Source organism: Odontomachus brunneus, unplaced genomic scaffold (assembly GCF_010583005.1).
Source record: "Odontomachus brunneus isolate Ranch 3 - 2012 unplaced genomic scaffold, Obru_v1 Obru_scaffold_014, whole genome shotgun sequence".
NCBI lineage: Eukaryota > Metazoa > Arthropoda > Insecta > Hymenoptera > Formicidae > Odontomachus > Odontomachus brunneus.
This window is the reverse complement of record NW_022639464.1, coordinates 100,650-119,517: the sequence shown is the minus strand read 5'-3', so window position 1 is coordinate 119,517 and position 18,868 is coordinate 100,650. Positions and strand designations below refer to the sequence as shown.

Here is an 18,868-nt window from a genome sequence, read left to right as displayed (position 1 = left end):
GAATTTTGCAACGCTACATTCTATGCAAATTGCCGGATCGTCTGAGGCACAGCGTTTCTCAAACCCGCGGAAGATCGCGGATGAATGACTGAATTTTGATTAGAAAGACGGATCGCCTGTCACGACACTCTGATAGGTGACGGTTGTTGAGATGCTTGACACGTGTGCTTCTTCGTAATTTAATTAAAGCCAGTCACGTTAAATTCCCGACACGGGAACAGATGTGAGGCTGCAAACGTCCGGCAAACGTGAATTTAATAATCATCAGAAAATCGTTAAAAATTACTTTAACGGCTTCTAATGTTCAATAAATTATCAGGAAATATATTTTTTAACGCTAAATCGACATAACGATCGTAAACAGAGATGTGAAAATTATTAGAATAATTTTGACTTTTTTATTTTTTTTTTCTAATTGTTCTTTTCAATAAACGCCTAATTTCAGGAAATATTACAATTTGTTATCAATATATCTTATAGGTTTAAAATGATTACAGATTTGTATTATATATTGTGCAATTAAATTATATAAACAATGACGGATATATCATATATTACATTCTGCTATAAGATATATTTTGTATGTAAAAGTAAATTCTTTTATATAGGAAAATTTATTTTTGGGATATAAACCTTATTTCTCTCTGTGAAAAATAATACGTCATTATATATATTTATATAATTTAGTTGTACAATATGTAATACAAATCTGTAATTATTTTAAACCTATAAGGAATATCGATAATAAATTATAATATTTTCTGAAATTAGATATTCATCATTATTAAAGAATAATTAGAGAAAACTAATAAAGGAATGTAAATTGCTCTAATAATTTTCATCTCTTTGTAAAATAGAAGTGATATAGCGTAGAATTTATCAGTCGATAAGATCATTGCGAAACGCTTACTAAGCCGCGATAAAATGATAAAATTGCATCATTTTTTTCAAATGAAAATTATGTTCTTCGAAATTTCCAAGTGTTGTACGTTCGCTCGTTCGCGATGCAGCTCGGACGTAAGTGTTACATCATCAAACGGAATAACATAACGTGTGTGTGCTTCGACATCGCGACGCCATTGTCACGAGCATCTCTTCCCAGTGCAGAAGTTGCATGAAAAATGTTGAGAAAACGTTTCGCGCGCGCACTAGGTGTGCGATTCTTGTCGTGGGAACACGCGGGCGCATTTTACCAGGTCGATGCACGTTGCGTAATGTTGCGCGTCCGATGAATCTCGCCGATCTCTACGCGATTGCGCGTATTCTTCTCTATCGTTTGACGTGGCTGTGTGAGAAAAGGCACGAGTGTGACGTCGTGATTTTAATAATCGATAAGAGCGGGTCCAAGAAACACTGATTTCGAGTAACATTAATGTTTATCGAAAGCAAAACAATCGTCGCATGCAATCCTACCAAATAAATCCGATAAGACGTTGCAAAATTTTCGCACATCCGACGGTGATGATTGGTTTGTAAAATACTTTAATAAGTATTGCATATTGATGCGCTGTACATGATGTATACGTGATGACATAAGTGGGTATATCAACTGATAATCATCATTACATGTGATTTGCAAGGTACTAAGAAAATATCTATCGATTGTTAAGAAAGCATGAATCGAGTATTTCGCATGCATTGTAATTTCATTAATTAATTATTATTTATGGAAATAATGTTACTCCAATAGCTCTAAGATTACAAAATAATGGAAAGAACAATATATTTTTCAATGAAGTTTTAGCAGTTCCAGGAGATTGTAAGGCAAAATGAGTTTGTTAAGAATTGGTTGAAACTTGCATTACTTATAAATTGAAATGCTAATATAATTGCTGGTGCAAAAGATTTATTATTTGAGAGTTGAGATATTTGAAATTAAACAAGTTACTTTTTATATATACGCCTTGGGGTTAGTGTGCTATTTTTCATTTTTGTCTTTAATTTATTGTAAACTAAAATTAGGATCTTAACGAAAAACTATTATGATATTAAAGACTAATTTATCGACATTATATCGACATAAATTTCAAAATTATTGACCGTTTTGTTTGGAAAATACAGCAGAGTGAAAGATTTATAATTTATAACACTCGAGATATATGTATATGTATTTAAACACTTATATATCTATTATCTCTGCATTTCTGTTGGATCAACTGATACTTAAATAAAGCATTAATAAGAAAAATAAAATATTTATAATATTGTGTATATATATATCCATCTCAACTTCGTCTCAAATTGACATTTATTATAACGGGATAAGAACATATAAGAACGTAATTTTGTTCAATAAATAATAAGTTTATGAATAAATCTCTTGATATGTCACTGAGCCTTATACAACCTCCTCAAATACTAAGAAAGCACTAGAAAAATTGTCAGTTTTACAAAAATAAGATTAATTTTTTAGATGTCAACCTACATATACTTGAAAGAAATTTAGTTTCCAACAATTCCTGTCATTTCTACCTCTCTGAAGGCAGAGTAATTCTCCACTAAGAAAAAGAAATTGTCGCACTTTTATATACAATTAGCATCATTCAACTAGTATAGCTCATTCGGAATTTTTTATCGCGTTTCGAAAGCGGACATCTTTAGCTTCTCAGAGACTACAAGCGTACGAGTCGGTGTAACGATTATGCTCTCGCTGGCGCGTTTTCACATATACTGTGCGGCTAAATTAAAAAAAAAAAAGAAGAGTCCCACTTCGCTAACACAACCGTTCGGTAGTACCTCTTACCTCACGAGTCATATTTGCAAATCGCATGCAGGGACGAGTAAAAACGAGGGAAGAAACTACGTTCACTTTCCCATTGCAAGCGGGTCTCGTGCACACGCCTCGAAAATTGCACAGCCACTAGAAACCGTTATCTCAGGTGATGACGGACTGGTTAAGGCGTGAGTTGTGAACATACTGCGCGATAAGGCGCTTTTCGGTGATTGCGATAAGAGAGATATCTAGTCTTCGTTATCGGGGCTCGAACTCTTTGAACGGAATGCAGGTGCGTGCGTTCTAACGTGGAATTCCTCGTTTTATTTCTAGATGAGATTGATAAGGAGGCAATATGATCAGGGTCTACCTTACGTCTAGGCAAGTTCAACGAGGCCCCGATACTCCTGGGCCTCGTATAATGATGTACACACACAGAAAAATACGTACTGCACTCAAATAGATATTACTTGTTTCAAGTATTTCATAAGCTTATACAGAGTATTTGACAATTCATGACATATGCGTTGTGTACAGGTAGAACTAATCAGACTGAATACCTCTACTATCTCGCAAATAGCCATGTAAAATGTTGCATTTTTATGTCGTGCATAAACCATATCATCCATCAATTTTCTTTAATTAATAATCCAAAATTTTATGTGGTTACTTACGAAACGGTAGAGAAATTCAGTTTGATAAATTTTATCTGCATAACGAGTGTGTCATGAATTGGCAGACATCCTATATATCTGAACATCTATCATAAGCTCGTTATAAGCATCAAATTTATTCAAAATATATTTTGAATTCTAGTAAGTTTAGCATTTGAATCAAGAATATTAAATTAAAACAAAAATATATTTATTTTTTATTTTTGTTTATTACATCCAACCTACTTTTTCTTCAATAAAGTTTTATCAAGAGAATAAATTTTTCTATTATATACAAGATGAGCATTATAAAATTTTATGATTTTAAGATTATTATCAAGAAAATATTCTTTGTTGAAAATGAAAAGAAGAAAAGTAAATCAAGTAATAGCTTTTGTCTACAATTAACACATGTGTCATATAATAGTCTCTCTCTTTGAAAAGTTTTTACAATTCGGATTTACCCTAACTTAATATTTCTTCTCAGATAACTTAAAAACTTCTTATTCATTTTTTCTCCACATATGGAGCTTAGGTAGTATTTTATTTAGCATTTCGAGTGCTTTGAAGATAGACCTTGAATGAATCGACGTGCTAACCACACAGCCATGCGTGTTTCGTGAAACTGTCATTCGCTCTGGGTCTACTAAAAAAAAAAGAAAAAAGCCGTCCGTCCTGACGCGGTATATTCTTCGGGAATGACACACAATTCAGGCAAATCACTGCTCGCTCGATGCAATCAAATATAAGTGACGTCTTACCTCTTCAGCGCATCGAGGACGAGACACGGGAAAAGAAGAAAGCGATCGCGGTCCGCGCCGAGAAGCGAGTGACTGACTGTTGATGGAAATATCATTGACGACGTCGCGACTTGTAGGATTTTTATCGCGATTGGTACGAGCTCTTTAGTAGCAATTAAATACCACTGCGACTGACCTCTGACTCTCCGCGTCACGAGGACGATATATCTTTCGTACTTTGAACATACGGTTGTCGCTAAAAGTGTGTATTTCTGCACCCTGTTAACTTCGAGATGTGAACTGCGTCGAGTTTTGCATTGATAAAACGCTCCTATCATTCAATCTTTCATACCGGATATCACGGAATTGATTCATTGGCCGAGATGTATATAGAAACACATTTCACATATATTAATTTATAATTAATTTTGTTTATAATAATTTAAAATATTTATAATCGAGCTATATATATATATATATATATATATATATATATATATATATATATATATATATAAATTGATAATTAAATCAAGCTTGAATCTATTCTTATGCTCTATTTAATCTTAGCTGAATTTGATATCTTAAGAGTCCTGGGTACTCCCCGCGGCCATATTGGATCGTGATGTCAGAGATGAGAAATGACACTCTGAAAATTCTTGCGTGCTATTTTCAAATTAAAAGATATTTGAATGAAAGAATACTTCAAATCGTTTTCGAGTATACTTGTAAAATACTCTGTGCTAACTCTATTCTTTTCCCTTGACAATAAATAAATAATCGTAAAATTAACACGATAAAATTACGAGAAAAGATAGGTTAAAGAGGAATGTTGTACATTACATTAATTTTACGACTATTTACTGACTGTTAAAAGGAAAGGATAATTTTTAGAGCAATTTACAAGTATGTTGAAGCAATCTCAAATATTCTTTTATATAAACATTTTTTTACTTAAAAATGACACGCAAAAATTTTGGGCATACGTTTTCTACCACTTTTGACGTCAAGAGTTCCGTGGTGAGAGACCAGGACCAATTTTAAATAACGACTTAATTATTAAAATACTTAATATAAAAAATTTAGAAATTGCGGAAGGATAAGTCGACTGTAACTTCAAGAATGCATCTGCCAGTTTGTATCAATTCACCTTTCACGTAAAAAAACTTCCCATATGTAGTAATAACAGTTTTCAGTTAGTTAGAAGTTAGAGTGATAATCTCAAGAGCTCTAAGGATCTTGTTCACATTAAACATGAACCGAAAACACGTGACTGTTAATCGGACGTGTGAGAAAGGAAGCACGACACGGCAGATTTCGCTAGCCAGTGTATCTTATATTTCATCGTTGCTCGTTTTCTTTATCAGTCGACTGCTACAATTCGTGACAATCAGTCTTAATTGCACGTCGGCAAGACCTTTTGAAGTCATTACAAGACCGTTACGAATAAAGTGAGCCTTACACTCGAGCGTGGAACATTCCACTATATCGTCGATATTGTCTCGATTGATAGTTTCTATCGACTCACATAACTTTGACTTAAAGAGGCAGATTACTTTTTCAAGTAAAGAAAGTAACGATATAATTAAGAATTTATTTAAAGAGAACTATTAAGCGAATATATTTTTTAATTTTATATATGTAATAAAACAATATATTTGTATTAAACAATTATTTATGATTATTTCTGTGCGGAAAAATAACATCACGACATTTATTGCTTCTAGCTTTTATACACTTCTCTGATTTGGATGATTTGTATAATAGTTCAATGAAAACGATGATAAATAGTGTTGTACTCTAATCTCTCGCGGGTTAGAATTTTTATTTTCATATTAGTATTTTTATGTAATAAAACAAAAAAATTTGAACAATAAATTTTAATTTCTTCCTCAAAGAGAATCAAGAAATTCAATTGTTTGAAAATAAAAATTTATAATTGTTTTTGTGCGGAAATGACGTCACAGTATTCATCGCTTGCTCTTTGGTTTGCATAATATACGTTTGTACAGTCTAATGAAGAGCATTTCATACAAAATAGTGCTGTACTTATAATTTTTTTTAGTAAAAATTTTTATTTTTGCTTTAGTTTGTTTTTATAAAATAAGATGCAAGCGAATTTTAACAAGAAATTTTAATCTTCTTTACAATGAGCCATGCAATTCAATTATTTGAAAATCTAGCCCAAGAGATTATAATTACACACGTAACACTATTTCTAAAAACTTTTTTTTATTTTTTTATTGCACTATTGTAAACATAAATCATGTAAAACAAGGAGGCTGTAGGCTCGGAGGAACAATGACATGATTTGCACACAAAAAATAACAATAAATTTTTGTGTTCAAATATAAATATATTACTTAACTATATATAAAAAATTTGAACATATTCATTTAGTAGTTTCCTTTAAATAAATTCCTGAATGTCGTTACTTTCTTGTTTTGAAAAAGCGACTTCCCCCTTTAATACGTGACATTCGGCGATTTATGATAAGACGAAGAGCGATTGAACAGCGTTATCACAATGGTTTATTCTCTCTCACGAGCGACTTCAGCAACGTCAGCGAAACTTAATCTTAGCTCGATCCAATGTGTCCCCGTCCACTGCCAAAACCGTAACTCTTGACAGAGGACGAAGTCGAGCCATGATTAAAGTCGATCGATGTTGTCGAAGCTGGCCCGACGATGGCATCTCGTTGAAAACGGCATACGTGTTGTATTTAATCGGCAGTGCTCATAGCGCCTGGCTGTTACACGTCGCGGACACATCAGTCAGCGCGATTGTAAACTTTATTATCGGTCGCCATGCCGTTAGAGAGTGTAGTAGCCGTTATAGTTATAGCTTCCGTATAGTATAGCCCGATCTAACTCTACACAGTACCGGAGATTATCTTATACCTTCGCACCTGCGTCGCGTCTATATACACGATTAGCCGATGATGTAGCCTCACGTAATTCTGCACACATAAGCGCACAAACGACGTAGAATGTCGCCGACTCGTGCTAATCCTCGAGGTAATCCCATCGCACGCGGGATCCTGCCACTCTCAGAGGACCAAGGAGCAGAGCTCTCGGCAGAACTGGATGACTCTTGTAAAAATGTGGACGTTCTCCAGCAAAAGCTGCGCGCGTACGATCGCTCAGTGGCAACTGACACGTTAACGTCGCGGTCCGAATTGTAAACAGCCGCGAATCGCGCTCGAAAATTAGTCTATGCGTCGACTGAACAACGGTTGGACCGAAGCTACTACAGAGGTGTGAAAATTATTAGAATAATTGATTTCTTTATTCATTTTTTCCAAATTCTTCCTCCAAATTCTTATTTTTTTCAATAAATACCTAATTTCAGAAAATATTACAATTTGTTATTAATATTTCTTATTGTATAGTATGTAATACAAACCATTTTAAATTTATAAGGGATATCGATAACAAATTATAATATTTTGTGAAATTAGATATTAATTGAAAAGAACAATTAGAAAAAAATTAATAAAGAAGTGAGAAAATTCTAATAATTTTCACATCTCTAGATTCAAAGACGACAGAACTGCTCCTGGAGTTCTCACTCTCTCTCTCTCTCTCTCTCTCTCTCTCTCTCTCTCTCTCTCTCTCTCTTTTCTCTCCCTCAGTAGCACGCATTCTCGACACTTCTCGCGCCCTACGAGTCCGCGTGACCCGAGATGTTAATTTTTATATACAAGATCTAGCACGGCTTATCTAGAGGCTGACCAAAATACAAGAGGACAATGACGTTTAGTGAGTTTACGAGTTGAGAAGGTCCTCGCGCGTCTTTAGGACTTTTTCGAGGCGTTGCTGGCTTGCTGCTGATCGTGCCTAACCTCGGAGCTCTGCTTGTCGTTGACGCGGTTCACCGTGATGAACGGCGTCACCGGCGGCGTCGTGGGTGTCTTGCCCTGAGGTACCACCACCTTCTCGCACACCTCCACCACGGTTCGACGTCGTTCCGTCGCAGCAGGTAGCAGCGTCGCTTCCTCGTGGCATCGCGCGCTCGCTGACGGGATTCTCGACGGGGACGCGGCTTGCTCCGTTGGACTCGCTTGCGAGGACACGGGCGAGGATTCGACGGTCGCGCAAGCGGGAAACGATGCAGCCTCGGACGTTCTCGGAAGCGAGCAGGCAGTCGGACTCGCCGAGGACTTGTTACAGTTCGCGGGATGACTCTTTGACGGCGAAGCTTTGAGAACGCCGGCGGACAGGCCGGACGACGAGGTCAAAGCCGAGTCGGAACTCGTCGGCGAGGACTTGGCGGTTTTCCGAGAGAGCGGGGTGGGAATCTTAGACGCGGCGCGGGCAGACGCGGGCTTAGAAGTCGAATTGGATTCGGGGGAGGGACTGGTCGGAACCGTTGTCGCTCTGACAGTGGGAAACGTTAATTGGTAAGTTTCCGCGCTGCTGATGTCCGAGGATGGCAGAGACTGGAATTGCTCCTTAGACGGATTCTGCCGCTTCGCCGGTCCGGCAAATTTAGATCTCGCTTGCTCAATGGAGAGTTTCAGACTGGCCGATACTATAGACTCGGTGGGGCTCGGTTCCGACTCTGCTTTGAGCTCGGCGACGTCTTTGCCGAATGCGCGCGCTTTCGAGAGATTTTCGGGGGTCGTTTCTCGCTGAGACGTCTTGGGACATAGATGGGTAATCGCGCGAGGCACGGAGGTATGTGAACGAAGTGTATTAGAGTTAGTAGTGGTCTCTACGTGCGTCTGCGGCTGTGATTTGTTAGTCGATAGTTCCCCAGAGATGTCAGCAGTACCCTACAGAATCAGAGAGTTACAATCCAATTTATAGTTGTCCAAGACCCATAGCCAGAAGAGAGAAAGGAAGAAAATAAGATCTGTGGCAAGAGAGAGGTGTAGGCGCAGGAAGTTACTTGATTTCTCGGATGCAAATATATCAGGGCGTACCAGAAAAGATGTATCGGTTAGTAATTGCAATCCCGAAGTCACTTGGGAGTTTAGAAAATCGAGCCAAGTTACCACCACACCGATAAGGGCCCGTTCTTTTTTGTCCGGAACCAAATAAATGAATTTTACCAATAAATAAGGAACGTTTCAATAAGTATTGAGAGTGAGGATTACGTCTGTAGATTCACCAGAGTTTTAAATATTTGGGATTTTGTTTCATATTTTGTTTGGTATCTTTGCTTGGTTACTTTGAAGATCTTTACAAGACTATTCTAAAAGTACCTAAATGATAATTAAAATGATGACCTCTTTTAAGGCGTTTACATGATGCCATAATGCCTTGAAGGCCTTTATGTGATATCATAAGATACTGACAAAGATAATGGACAAAATCTCAAATTTCTGGAACTCTGATGAGTTCGTAGATGGAATCTTCACTTTCAGTACTTATTAAAACATTCTTTATCGACCAAAATGTATTTGGCTTCGAACAAAGGAGAACGATCCCTTGTGAGAGAGAAAATATCTAAAAGGTAAAACATTTACTCGGTGGATGCTAATAATATATTCACTTAAAGCAAAATCTTTTTATTTAAATAGAACAAATAGATTCCGTGAAAAGCTACAGTTTGAAGAAACTACGTTTCTGCTTAGTGTAAAAGTATGTATATTCTTCCTAGATATTTTTTCTCTCAGTGCATGGGCCAAGTTCATCGTAACAACACATTTACCGTGCCGTAAAAGGTGCAAGACGAGGATCGCCGCAACAAGGCGTAATTGTTTCTCGCTCTATACGGAACTGTAGCGCGTTGGCCGTGATTGGAATCGACGTAATCGCGGTGATACGCGCTAAGTGCGGCGTGACTTCACTTACCTTGTTCACCGCTACTGCCTCCCGATGACTGGCGAACTGGTGAGTCGTCGTGGCGACTTCGCTCGGAGTTTCGACCGCCGTGCTGCTCGGCGTTGACGTGTCCTCTTGGACAGGCGTGGGCTTGACCCTCTCCTCGGCTGCGGTCTCCCGTCGCTCGACGATACTGCTGATGTGTACGATCTCCTCGTCGATCGGCTCGTCCGCTTGGCTGACCGAGCAGCTCACGTCCGCGGTATGGATACCCGAGTCCTCGCGGTCCGTGTCGTTGAGGAGTTCCGCGGATGACGACGAGGCGGGATACCGTCGACCGTAATCGAGCTCCTCGAGGCTTTGCACGCGCTCGAAAGTGTCAGGCCCGCTGGAAGCGTCGGCGTCCAGAGAATCTAAGCTCCTGTGGAAGATGGCGCGTGGCACGCGATACTCCGAGTCCGGCGACGAGCTCCTCTCGCTGGGCGTCGAGGTGTCGATCCTGTTCTCCTGGTCTCGGAAGCAGAGCGCGTGTTTGTCAACGGCGGGCCGTTTGTCCGTTGAATCCTTGCTCCTGGCGGCGTCCAGTGCGCTGAGGCGATCTTTGATCGTCCTAGCACTGAGCTCGCCGTTATGTCGGGACTCGTTCGTCGTGGTCGGCACAGACGACTCGTCGCTGCTGCTGTACTTCTCGAGGGTAGAGAGTCTCTCCCTGAGAGGCCGCACCGTCTCCATATCTTCCGTGCTGAGCTTGCGGTGAACGGAACTCTTGCTCTCACGCTCCGAAGCTTGCTTCTCTAAGTGGGTGAGTCTCTCCCGGATCGAGCTCATGTCGCCAGATAATCGGTTGAGCGTCTTGCTGCCACTTTTGTCGCAATTCTCCGTCTCGTATTTTTGCTTCTCGAGGCTCGAGAGTCTTTCCTTGATCGACTTCGTGCCGGTGAAATCGCCGGAGAGCCTGTTGTTTGCTTTACTGTCATTACTCTTCTGCGACGCCTTCTCGAACACCTCGCGCCTCTTCAGTATGTCCACCTTCACCACCGACAAGGGAGACTTACTGTCGTCGTTCAGGCTCGTCTTCGAGCCATTCACCGATGATTTCGCTCCCTCGAGTTTGGAGTCGATCCCGGTCAAAGACCTCCTCGGTATATTCTGCGACACCCGCGACACGTAACCGCGAATAGCGCCTTCGTATGTGTACTCTTCCGGTTCGGGCGAGCTCGTGGTCGCGGTAGTAGCGGAGTCGTACTCTTGATTGTGATTGTGAAAACCACCGAACGCTTTTCTCGTCGCGTTAGACATCACCGTTGACGTCGCAGACGCCGTTGTTGTCGCGATGACAGTCGGCATCGCCGCCGTCGTCGTCGTCGTCGTCGTCGTCGTTGCCGTCGCCGTCGTTGTTTCCGTCGTCGTTATCGCCGCCGTCGCCGCCGACGTCGCCGCCAACGCACTCGTTACCGCGGCTGATGTGCTCGCGACCGTCGTCGCTGTCGCCGTCAGCGTCGTGGTGGTGATCATCGTAGATGAGGCCGCATCGGTAAGGTTGTCGACATCCGAATGGCTCTTCTCCATCTCGCTGTCCCTGTCACTCTAAAATTTGACGAGTTGGCATGACACTACCCGCGAGAGCAAGCTATTTGTCGAAATAGATATATGCGAATTCCTTGCAGAATAAGAGACGTATCTGGATTCTTGACTCGCGACGTTATTGCAACCTTTTTCCCGTCGATTTACTATTCGTTTTATATTTTCCGCACAGTGAATATGAAAGAATATTCCAATCAGAGAACATTTTATAACTTAAAAATAAACAAAGAAGAACATAGAAGCGATTCTGTAAATTAATATTGCAAAAAACTAAGTCTTGTTGACTTGGCTAAAAAATAAAGATATTCATAAATTAAACGACAAATCCATAAATGAAACATGAACAGATTTTTTTGATCATATGATCAGAAGCTAATTATAAACTCTGCCAAGAGTTACTTTTAAGAGATTAGATTAAAATCAAATGACATATTTTTCGGGACTTCGAAGACTTCTCAGATAACTAATTGTGATATACAAACATAACAGAGATTACTTTTCTCTATGTTTCTATGTCCGCAACGATTTTGTAAACTGTATATTTAATCGTATATTTATACCGTATATTTATTCTTGTTTAATAACCAAAATACGAATATGCTGCAACGTAGCCAACTTGCCTTGGTATCGGGTAAAAGTGGCTGGAAATTCAGGCTAAGAAAGCTACATAATATATGTATCCTGATTAGTAGTTTTGGAGTCTCCCCGCAAAAGATTTTAACAATGTTGCCGATCCTTAAATATGGACCAATTTTACACTTGATTTCAATAATTTTATGAGTAAAAATTGTTTTTATCACCCGGCAAGTGTATCATACATTTACAAAGAATTTTATTCTAACTAATAACACACATCACAAGTTTATTTACTTACAATGAAATATCAATAAACTTCGAGACACACACACACGCTTGAAAGTGTATTTAACTGATTCTAAATTAATTTTTCTACTTTTTAGACTGTAATATTATTCCAATTTTAATGAAACTCGGGGAATGTACCTATGTTCTAGAAGAAATATTTTGCGACTTCGTTTCATTGTTCCTCTCGCGACAAATACATAAACAAAGAACATGGCCGACACTCTTTTGGGCCAATTTGCGATCTAAACTTTTCTACTATGTTATTAAGGAGCAGTAAATGTTGATATTCGAATGCATGCTGTGCATGCTTACCAGAACGCTGTGCGTGTCGTCGTGTGTGTCGCCGCTAACAGAGCTCTTGCCGCTACTGGTGCCGATTCCAAGATCGCTGAGATCGTTTGCATCCTCGTCGTTATACATGGCCAAACTGATGCTCAGTTTGCGACCTCTGTTGCCGCGCTCCTCCATCATCTCCGAGAAGGTCTTGTTCCGACGGCGTTGGCGGTCATGCTCCTCTAATTCTAGTTTCTTCACTTCCACCACCCGCTCGATTATATGCTCCTGCCGCTTCCTTCGGCTGCTCTTCCAGTTGTCTAAATTCTGCGAGCACGACGATATTTTACTTTCATCGCCAAATAGACATCCACATTCATGTTTTCGAACGAGATCTTACCGATTGCCAATCTTCAGGATCATCGCGGACCTCTTGTTTGATTTTCTTCACCTCTTGAACCTTCTGGAGCTGCTCCTGCGCGGTTCGGTATAGTGAACATGGCCCGACTTTGACGAATTGTAAAGGATTGGTCGCTTGCTTAGGAGGTGTTTTCAAGGTAGTTTTCAATTTTGGCGGTTCGTGTGTCAGCTGCTACAGAATAAAAAATCACTTCCAACATCTCTTTCGTACGTGTTTGAAAAATGTTGTGTGCCAAGTCTTCCGTATATGTATTTTTAATACAATTTACAGATTTTAGTCTCAGTTGTAGTTATTCTAGGCTTGTTTAATGCTGGAAAATTTTATACCTCATTTCCATAAAATATAAATTTAATACGTTTAGGCTTTTGTCAATTTTAATATTATAGACTTGTTTTACGCTGAAGAATTTCATAGTTTCAATTCATTTCTTATAAAATACGCTGAATTTTTATGAAATTTTATGGTACGTTTTACATAATCGGCTAGAAAGCTACACCGATTGCAATGACGAATACTAACCACCCTATCGTTTCGCCGCTCGGTTGCGGCGGTTTGCGAAGAAGGCATCCTTCGCGCTTTCCTGCTTCTTTCGCTTTTTCGAGACACTCCTCCTTTTCAGTGTTGAACGACACCTCTTTGCACGGCTCGGCCCATCCTATGTCCTGTTCCTGCAAAATATAAGCACTGAAGGTTAATAGGGAACGACTTAAGGAGATGCTGAAGCTGAAAACTTTACCGACATTTTTCTGCAAAGTTTACGTCGAATTGGTTGCACAGAATTACAAATGCTTTTACGCAATGAAAGTACGTGTAGAAATAAATAGGAGCATTGGTCGATATGTGACGAAAATAAACAAAAAATTTATAATGTAAAAATTTCAAGCTGTCAGCGTAATATTTGCCTAATCCAAAAATCCCGCAGCTTGTATATACCGAAAGTGTGTAGATGCTCCAAACAAAAAAATATAAAAAAACTGCTCTACCTTCGTATCTGCATTTGGAAGCTTAAGAATATCGAAAAGCAGAAAGATTTCTACATATATATATGGTTAGGTTTTCCATTGAATATAATAAAACAAAGCAACGTACATTTATGTAAATTCTGTATATACAAGAAATACATCTAACGAAAAACAGTTAATTAAATGACTATATTAGTTAAAATTCTAATTAAAGTGGAGAAAAGTTGATGCATTTAATCTTCTCGGTTTAGTAATAAACGGATAAAATAAAAAATCGAATCCTTACAAATAGATCTATTTATTTTTTATCGTGAACGTATCAGGTGATAAACTTTCATCTATAGCAGATGGTCGCCTTGAACGCACGAGAATGTTTATCGTTTCGCGCATAAATATTATCACATTCGGTTTATGTTTGCGCGTTGCATCCGTTGCGCACGCGTGTTATTTCCGAAAGCATTTTACCTCAAAATGCGTGTACTATTTCCTTCTCACTGTATATTGACAAGTTTGACTAATTGATTCGTATTAAAAAGAAAAAGATAATAACTTTGAAACATTTCAAAATTATTTGAATCATATTTCTTCATAATTAATCTATATCGCGATAATAATGTATGTGCGTTTCGAATCGAGTGCTTCACACACGTAAGAAAATATTTTAAGTATTTTAGATCTTCCAATTTCCGCACAAAAGTGGTTCTTAAACATTTTAAAACGACATGAAGGGACACTGGATACCAACATAAAGCAGCTTTCTATTTATTTTTCTATTTTATTGTATAAAATTGTAAATACTTACACATAGTAAAAATACAAGTATTAATGTATGACGGAGTACCTCATGTTATATAAAAAACAAAAAAAAAAAGAAATTTTTATAAACAAAGATTTTTGAAGTTTTTTTATATATGTGGCTTCATTCATTGGCATTGTACTTTTATTCTATATGTATCTATAAGCATCTGCAATTATATACAATCAAATAGAAAAACAATGTAAAGCACAAAGTTGCATTATATCGGTATTCACGCTGAGAAAAAAATTGTAGACAATTTGTTTGTGGAATATAAGGTTTATTTACAGAAATAAACTTCAATTCACAGAAAGTAGTATATCAATTTTATTCATACTTCAGCTTACAGCCAAGAAGTAGGGACTTGGTTTACAATTTAAACTTTAATTCATAGAAAGTATAAATTTCAATGGCTCCATGTTACATAAAAAAATAGAAAAATATTTTGTTTACGAAAATTTCTTTTGAAACTTTGTTTCTGGAACTGTTGAAAATTGATTTGTATAAAGTTTATTTCTGTGAATAAGCTTTATGTTCCACAAACCAGATAAATAAATGTCCAAGTGTTTCTTTCTTAGTGTCCAGCATCCTCTTAAATCATATTTCTTTTGACGATCTTGCCAATATCTTGCCGGCACGGCGCGTTCGAGATGCATTTCGCTGATAATGGCTGTACATTCGCCGAGACGCAGAGCTCGTCGCGTCGGGGTCGTAGACTCCGATACGTCCGATCGTATTGTGCCGCGGCCGACCGGCTGATAGAATCCTCTATGACGCGCGTGGCATCGCGATCATTTCATGACACGCGGTCGTGCGTACCGGTGCATACAAACGCGCGCATCGCGAACGAGCAACACGACGACGATCCGCTTCTCTCTCTCTCTCTCTCTCTCTCTCTCTCTTTCGCCGGCGCGGAGCGATGAGGTGCGCCAAGAGCAAACAAGCCTTTCAAAGCGATTCTGGAGCGAACGGCGTGGAATGTAGTCTTCGAGGAGGAAATCGACACGAGGATCACGAAGAAGTCAAGGCTGGATATTTCTGTCGCTGCCGCGGCTCGCGCACGTAACCGTCTGTGTTTTCCACCGGTTTTATTCGTTTATTTAGATACCCGCGGTTTAAACTGTAGCCAGTCCGATTATCTCCGCTCGTTGGACTTTGAATATCTTCAATTTCTTATTGACAGATTGTCCCAGTGCGCGACTGGCTTCCCTATCATCGTAGGAATTTTACAAAACTACATTATTGTATAACGCGAATGGATTATCTATCTCTGACAATTCAAGGAACAAAAGCAATATGTGAGCATTGGTCATTAATGAATTCACGTAACACAGATATTATGAAAAATAATTATAACCCTGATAGAAAGATATACAGCAGCCGTCCATCTATATTATATTAACGCATTTTCATTAGTTGTAAAAACACTATCCAGAAACTGGATAAGCACTTGATAGAGTTTTATTCATTGATTGAAGCAGTTTACTATATAATATGTGAACTGACTCTTTCAGAAATATAATATCAGTAATATTAAATCAGTTTTTATTATACATGTGTAGAGATATTATAATGTCTATCGTGAGTAAATTTAAAATTTATAGTAGAGTACAATGTGTCATTACGACATTTTGAAGTTATTAAAATTCTGTTCAAGTTGATAAGCATCTGGTTAACCGAACAAGATTTTTTGTTGACCAGAACTTGCAACTGTTTCAAACGTTTGGAACAGGGTGTTATCGCGACAATTGAACCAGAATTTCTGTTATCAGAATCCTGTCCAAGTTAATAAGCTTCTTAAGCAAACCAAATTTTTGATCAACCAGTACTTACAACTGTTTGGAGTTGGAAACGTTTAAAGCACAATGTAGAGTGTCATCGCGACGGTTGAAGTTATCAGAGTTTTGTTCAAGTTAACAGATTCTGGTTAACTTAAACGGAATTCTGATAACTTCAATCGGAATTCTACTTCGTTCATATTTTTCGTTCGTTCATATATTTTAACCCAACTAAGTTCTTTTTTGTTACAAGCAAATTTTGAATGATGAATAAAACAATTTCTCTTGTTAGAAGAGCCCGTCCAATCGAAATTCTACAATAACCAAGCAACAGTGGACCGAATCCAATCCCCTCGTGTTTAAAAGCATATTGCATCCGGAGCACAATGTAGGGTGCGACGGATGTCTGCGGAATCTCAACTGCAGTCGCTTACGCGTTCTGAAAATATCGTGGCTGCGTGGCGGTCGCTACTTCGCGCTCTTTGCGAGCACGTCTAAAAAGCCGCGTGTGAATCGTGGGGTAAATCCGCCAGTTTGCCAAAATAATGTCGTATTTTTCGAATTTTATGAGCACCGACGTACTTCCTTTTTTACTTCCTTCTTTCCCGATGGCGCGCGATCCTCTTCCCTTTGTCCCTAACAGTCAGTCGCTCTCTCCCACTCTAATTCGTCCTCGTGTCATTCATGTTTCCGAGTAAATCGATGCATCATGTTCTCCTAATCAAGCACTTATGGCTGTAGTACCCTGAGTCGTAAAGTAACGAAGTAACGAAATGAAACGTTGTTGAGGATTTACTCGACTTCATTGCGAAGGGTGTAATTCTGTCTTTCCTCGGCATGTACTAATGTTTATGGCATGTTATCAGGAGTGTTACACAACTGTTCTTTGTTACGATTGACGCCGTGCTGCCCTAGATCGATCTTCAAGTTTCTCTCATCGCCTTGACAACAGACACTCACTGTTGCGTAATCGCGACGCAATATACAGCTGTCGATTACCTATACCGGTGCGAATGTACACTACGCTCAGAAGAGGCATTGATACGGCGGCCCCGGTTTGAAATGACACGTGAATAAATATTTCCATATTAAGATCAAAAGTAATCATCTGTCTTGAACGAGTCTCTCTCTCTCTCTCTCTCTCTCTCTCTCTCTCTCTCTCTCTCTCTCTCTCTCTCTCTCTCTGTCTGTCTGTCTGTCTGTCTGTCTTTTTCTCAGCGCTGGAGGGGAGTCTCATAGCATCTAACATATGATGTTTTTTTTCTCTCTCTTTCTCTCTCGTGACGAGCAGATGGGTAAACTCGTTAATCTTAAAGCGTCGCGCCTCCTTATTCCACGTCTCTATATATGAATACTTGATTTTATTTTTTTTCTTTTTTTGTTCGTGATGTCTCTTCGCGAGAAGAGACGCTGTAACATTTTATGGTGCGTAAAATGATTGCTTTATGCCACCGAGCTCTGTTGGTCGGCTTCGCTCTTTTATTAAACTATGTCAGGGTGTTTTACGGTCATCGAGCACCCTGGTCATCGTAAACCGTAAACGCCAACTCGTGCTGCTGCTCTCATAGAGCATCTGAATCGTCTACGGTTGGTGAACGTCGCTCGTGTATCACAGAGCCGCTTTCTACGTTACTTTTTATTGCCGCTTATCGCGGAGATCGCCCTCGACATCTTCACGCGTCCGTCGTGAAATCCGTCGGCTTGTGTCATAAAAAAAAACGAAGTTACGTAAAATAGAAGAGGAGGCAGCATGCGCGAATGCATTGTTATCAGCTCTTAACTGCGTCACGCGCAGAGGCGTAGTATGTCGGCGCATCGTTGAAGCGATTCGAAAGTCCGACTTTCCGCTTTTGACAATTGAGACGTTACATTACGAATCGTAACAGATCGTTCCTGCGCATTTGCGCAGACCCGATTTACCGAAGCAGAACTGTGTCATCGTCGTCGTCATTGTCGTCGAGGGAAAGTCACACGCGTCGCGCAAAGTACACTGGTACATTGCCACATTGCGCCAGAGATAAAAGTCACCGATTCTCGCTAATTTAGACCCGCCGAATTCAAATGTGGTGAACAAAATGTTCCATTAGTACACCACACTGAGAGAAATTATCGGATAAAAAATTAACAAACGGTTAAATATAATATCAAATCAACTAAATTTCAAAAAAAATAATCATACACGTAAAAAAATAACTTTCAGTTAAAAAAATAATAAAATTTCTAGTTCAGTTAAAAAAAAATAATAAAAAAATAATAAAAAGTGAGAAATGCTGAATATCATTTCGTTTAATTTGGTTAAAGTAATCAAACTTG

The 18,868-nt window shown here is 39.0% G+C and overlaps 1 protein-coding gene across 10 annotated transcripts in view; it reads right to left on the bottom strand.

Moving 5' to 3' along the window:
- The window catches only part of LOC116841233 (uncharacterized protein CG43427), a 93,657-nt gene that overhangs the window by 8,312 nt on the left and 66,477 nt on the right, over positions 1-18,868 (bottom strand). For 8 of the 10 annotated variants that reach the window (XM_032808926.1, XM_032808930.1, XM_032808923.1 and 5 more), the window contains 5 exons: positions 13,539-13,687; positions 12,999-13,190; positions 12,638-12,925; positions 9,908-11,464; positions 7,951-8,883 (listed from right to left, as the gene is read on the bottom strand). In XM_032808926.1, coding sequence (XP_032664817.1) covers positions 7,951-8,883; positions 9,908-11,464; positions 12,638-12,925; positions 12,999-13,190; positions 13,539-13,586 — 3,018 coding nt within the window. In that variant the 5' untranslated portion in view covers positions 13,587-13,687. The remainder of the gene's footprint in view (positions 1-7,950; positions 8,884-9,907; positions 11,465-12,637; positions 12,926-12,998; positions 13,191-13,538; positions 13,688-18,868) is intronic. The other 2 variants (XM_032808927.1, XM_032808928.1) reach the window with 1 other exon arrangement.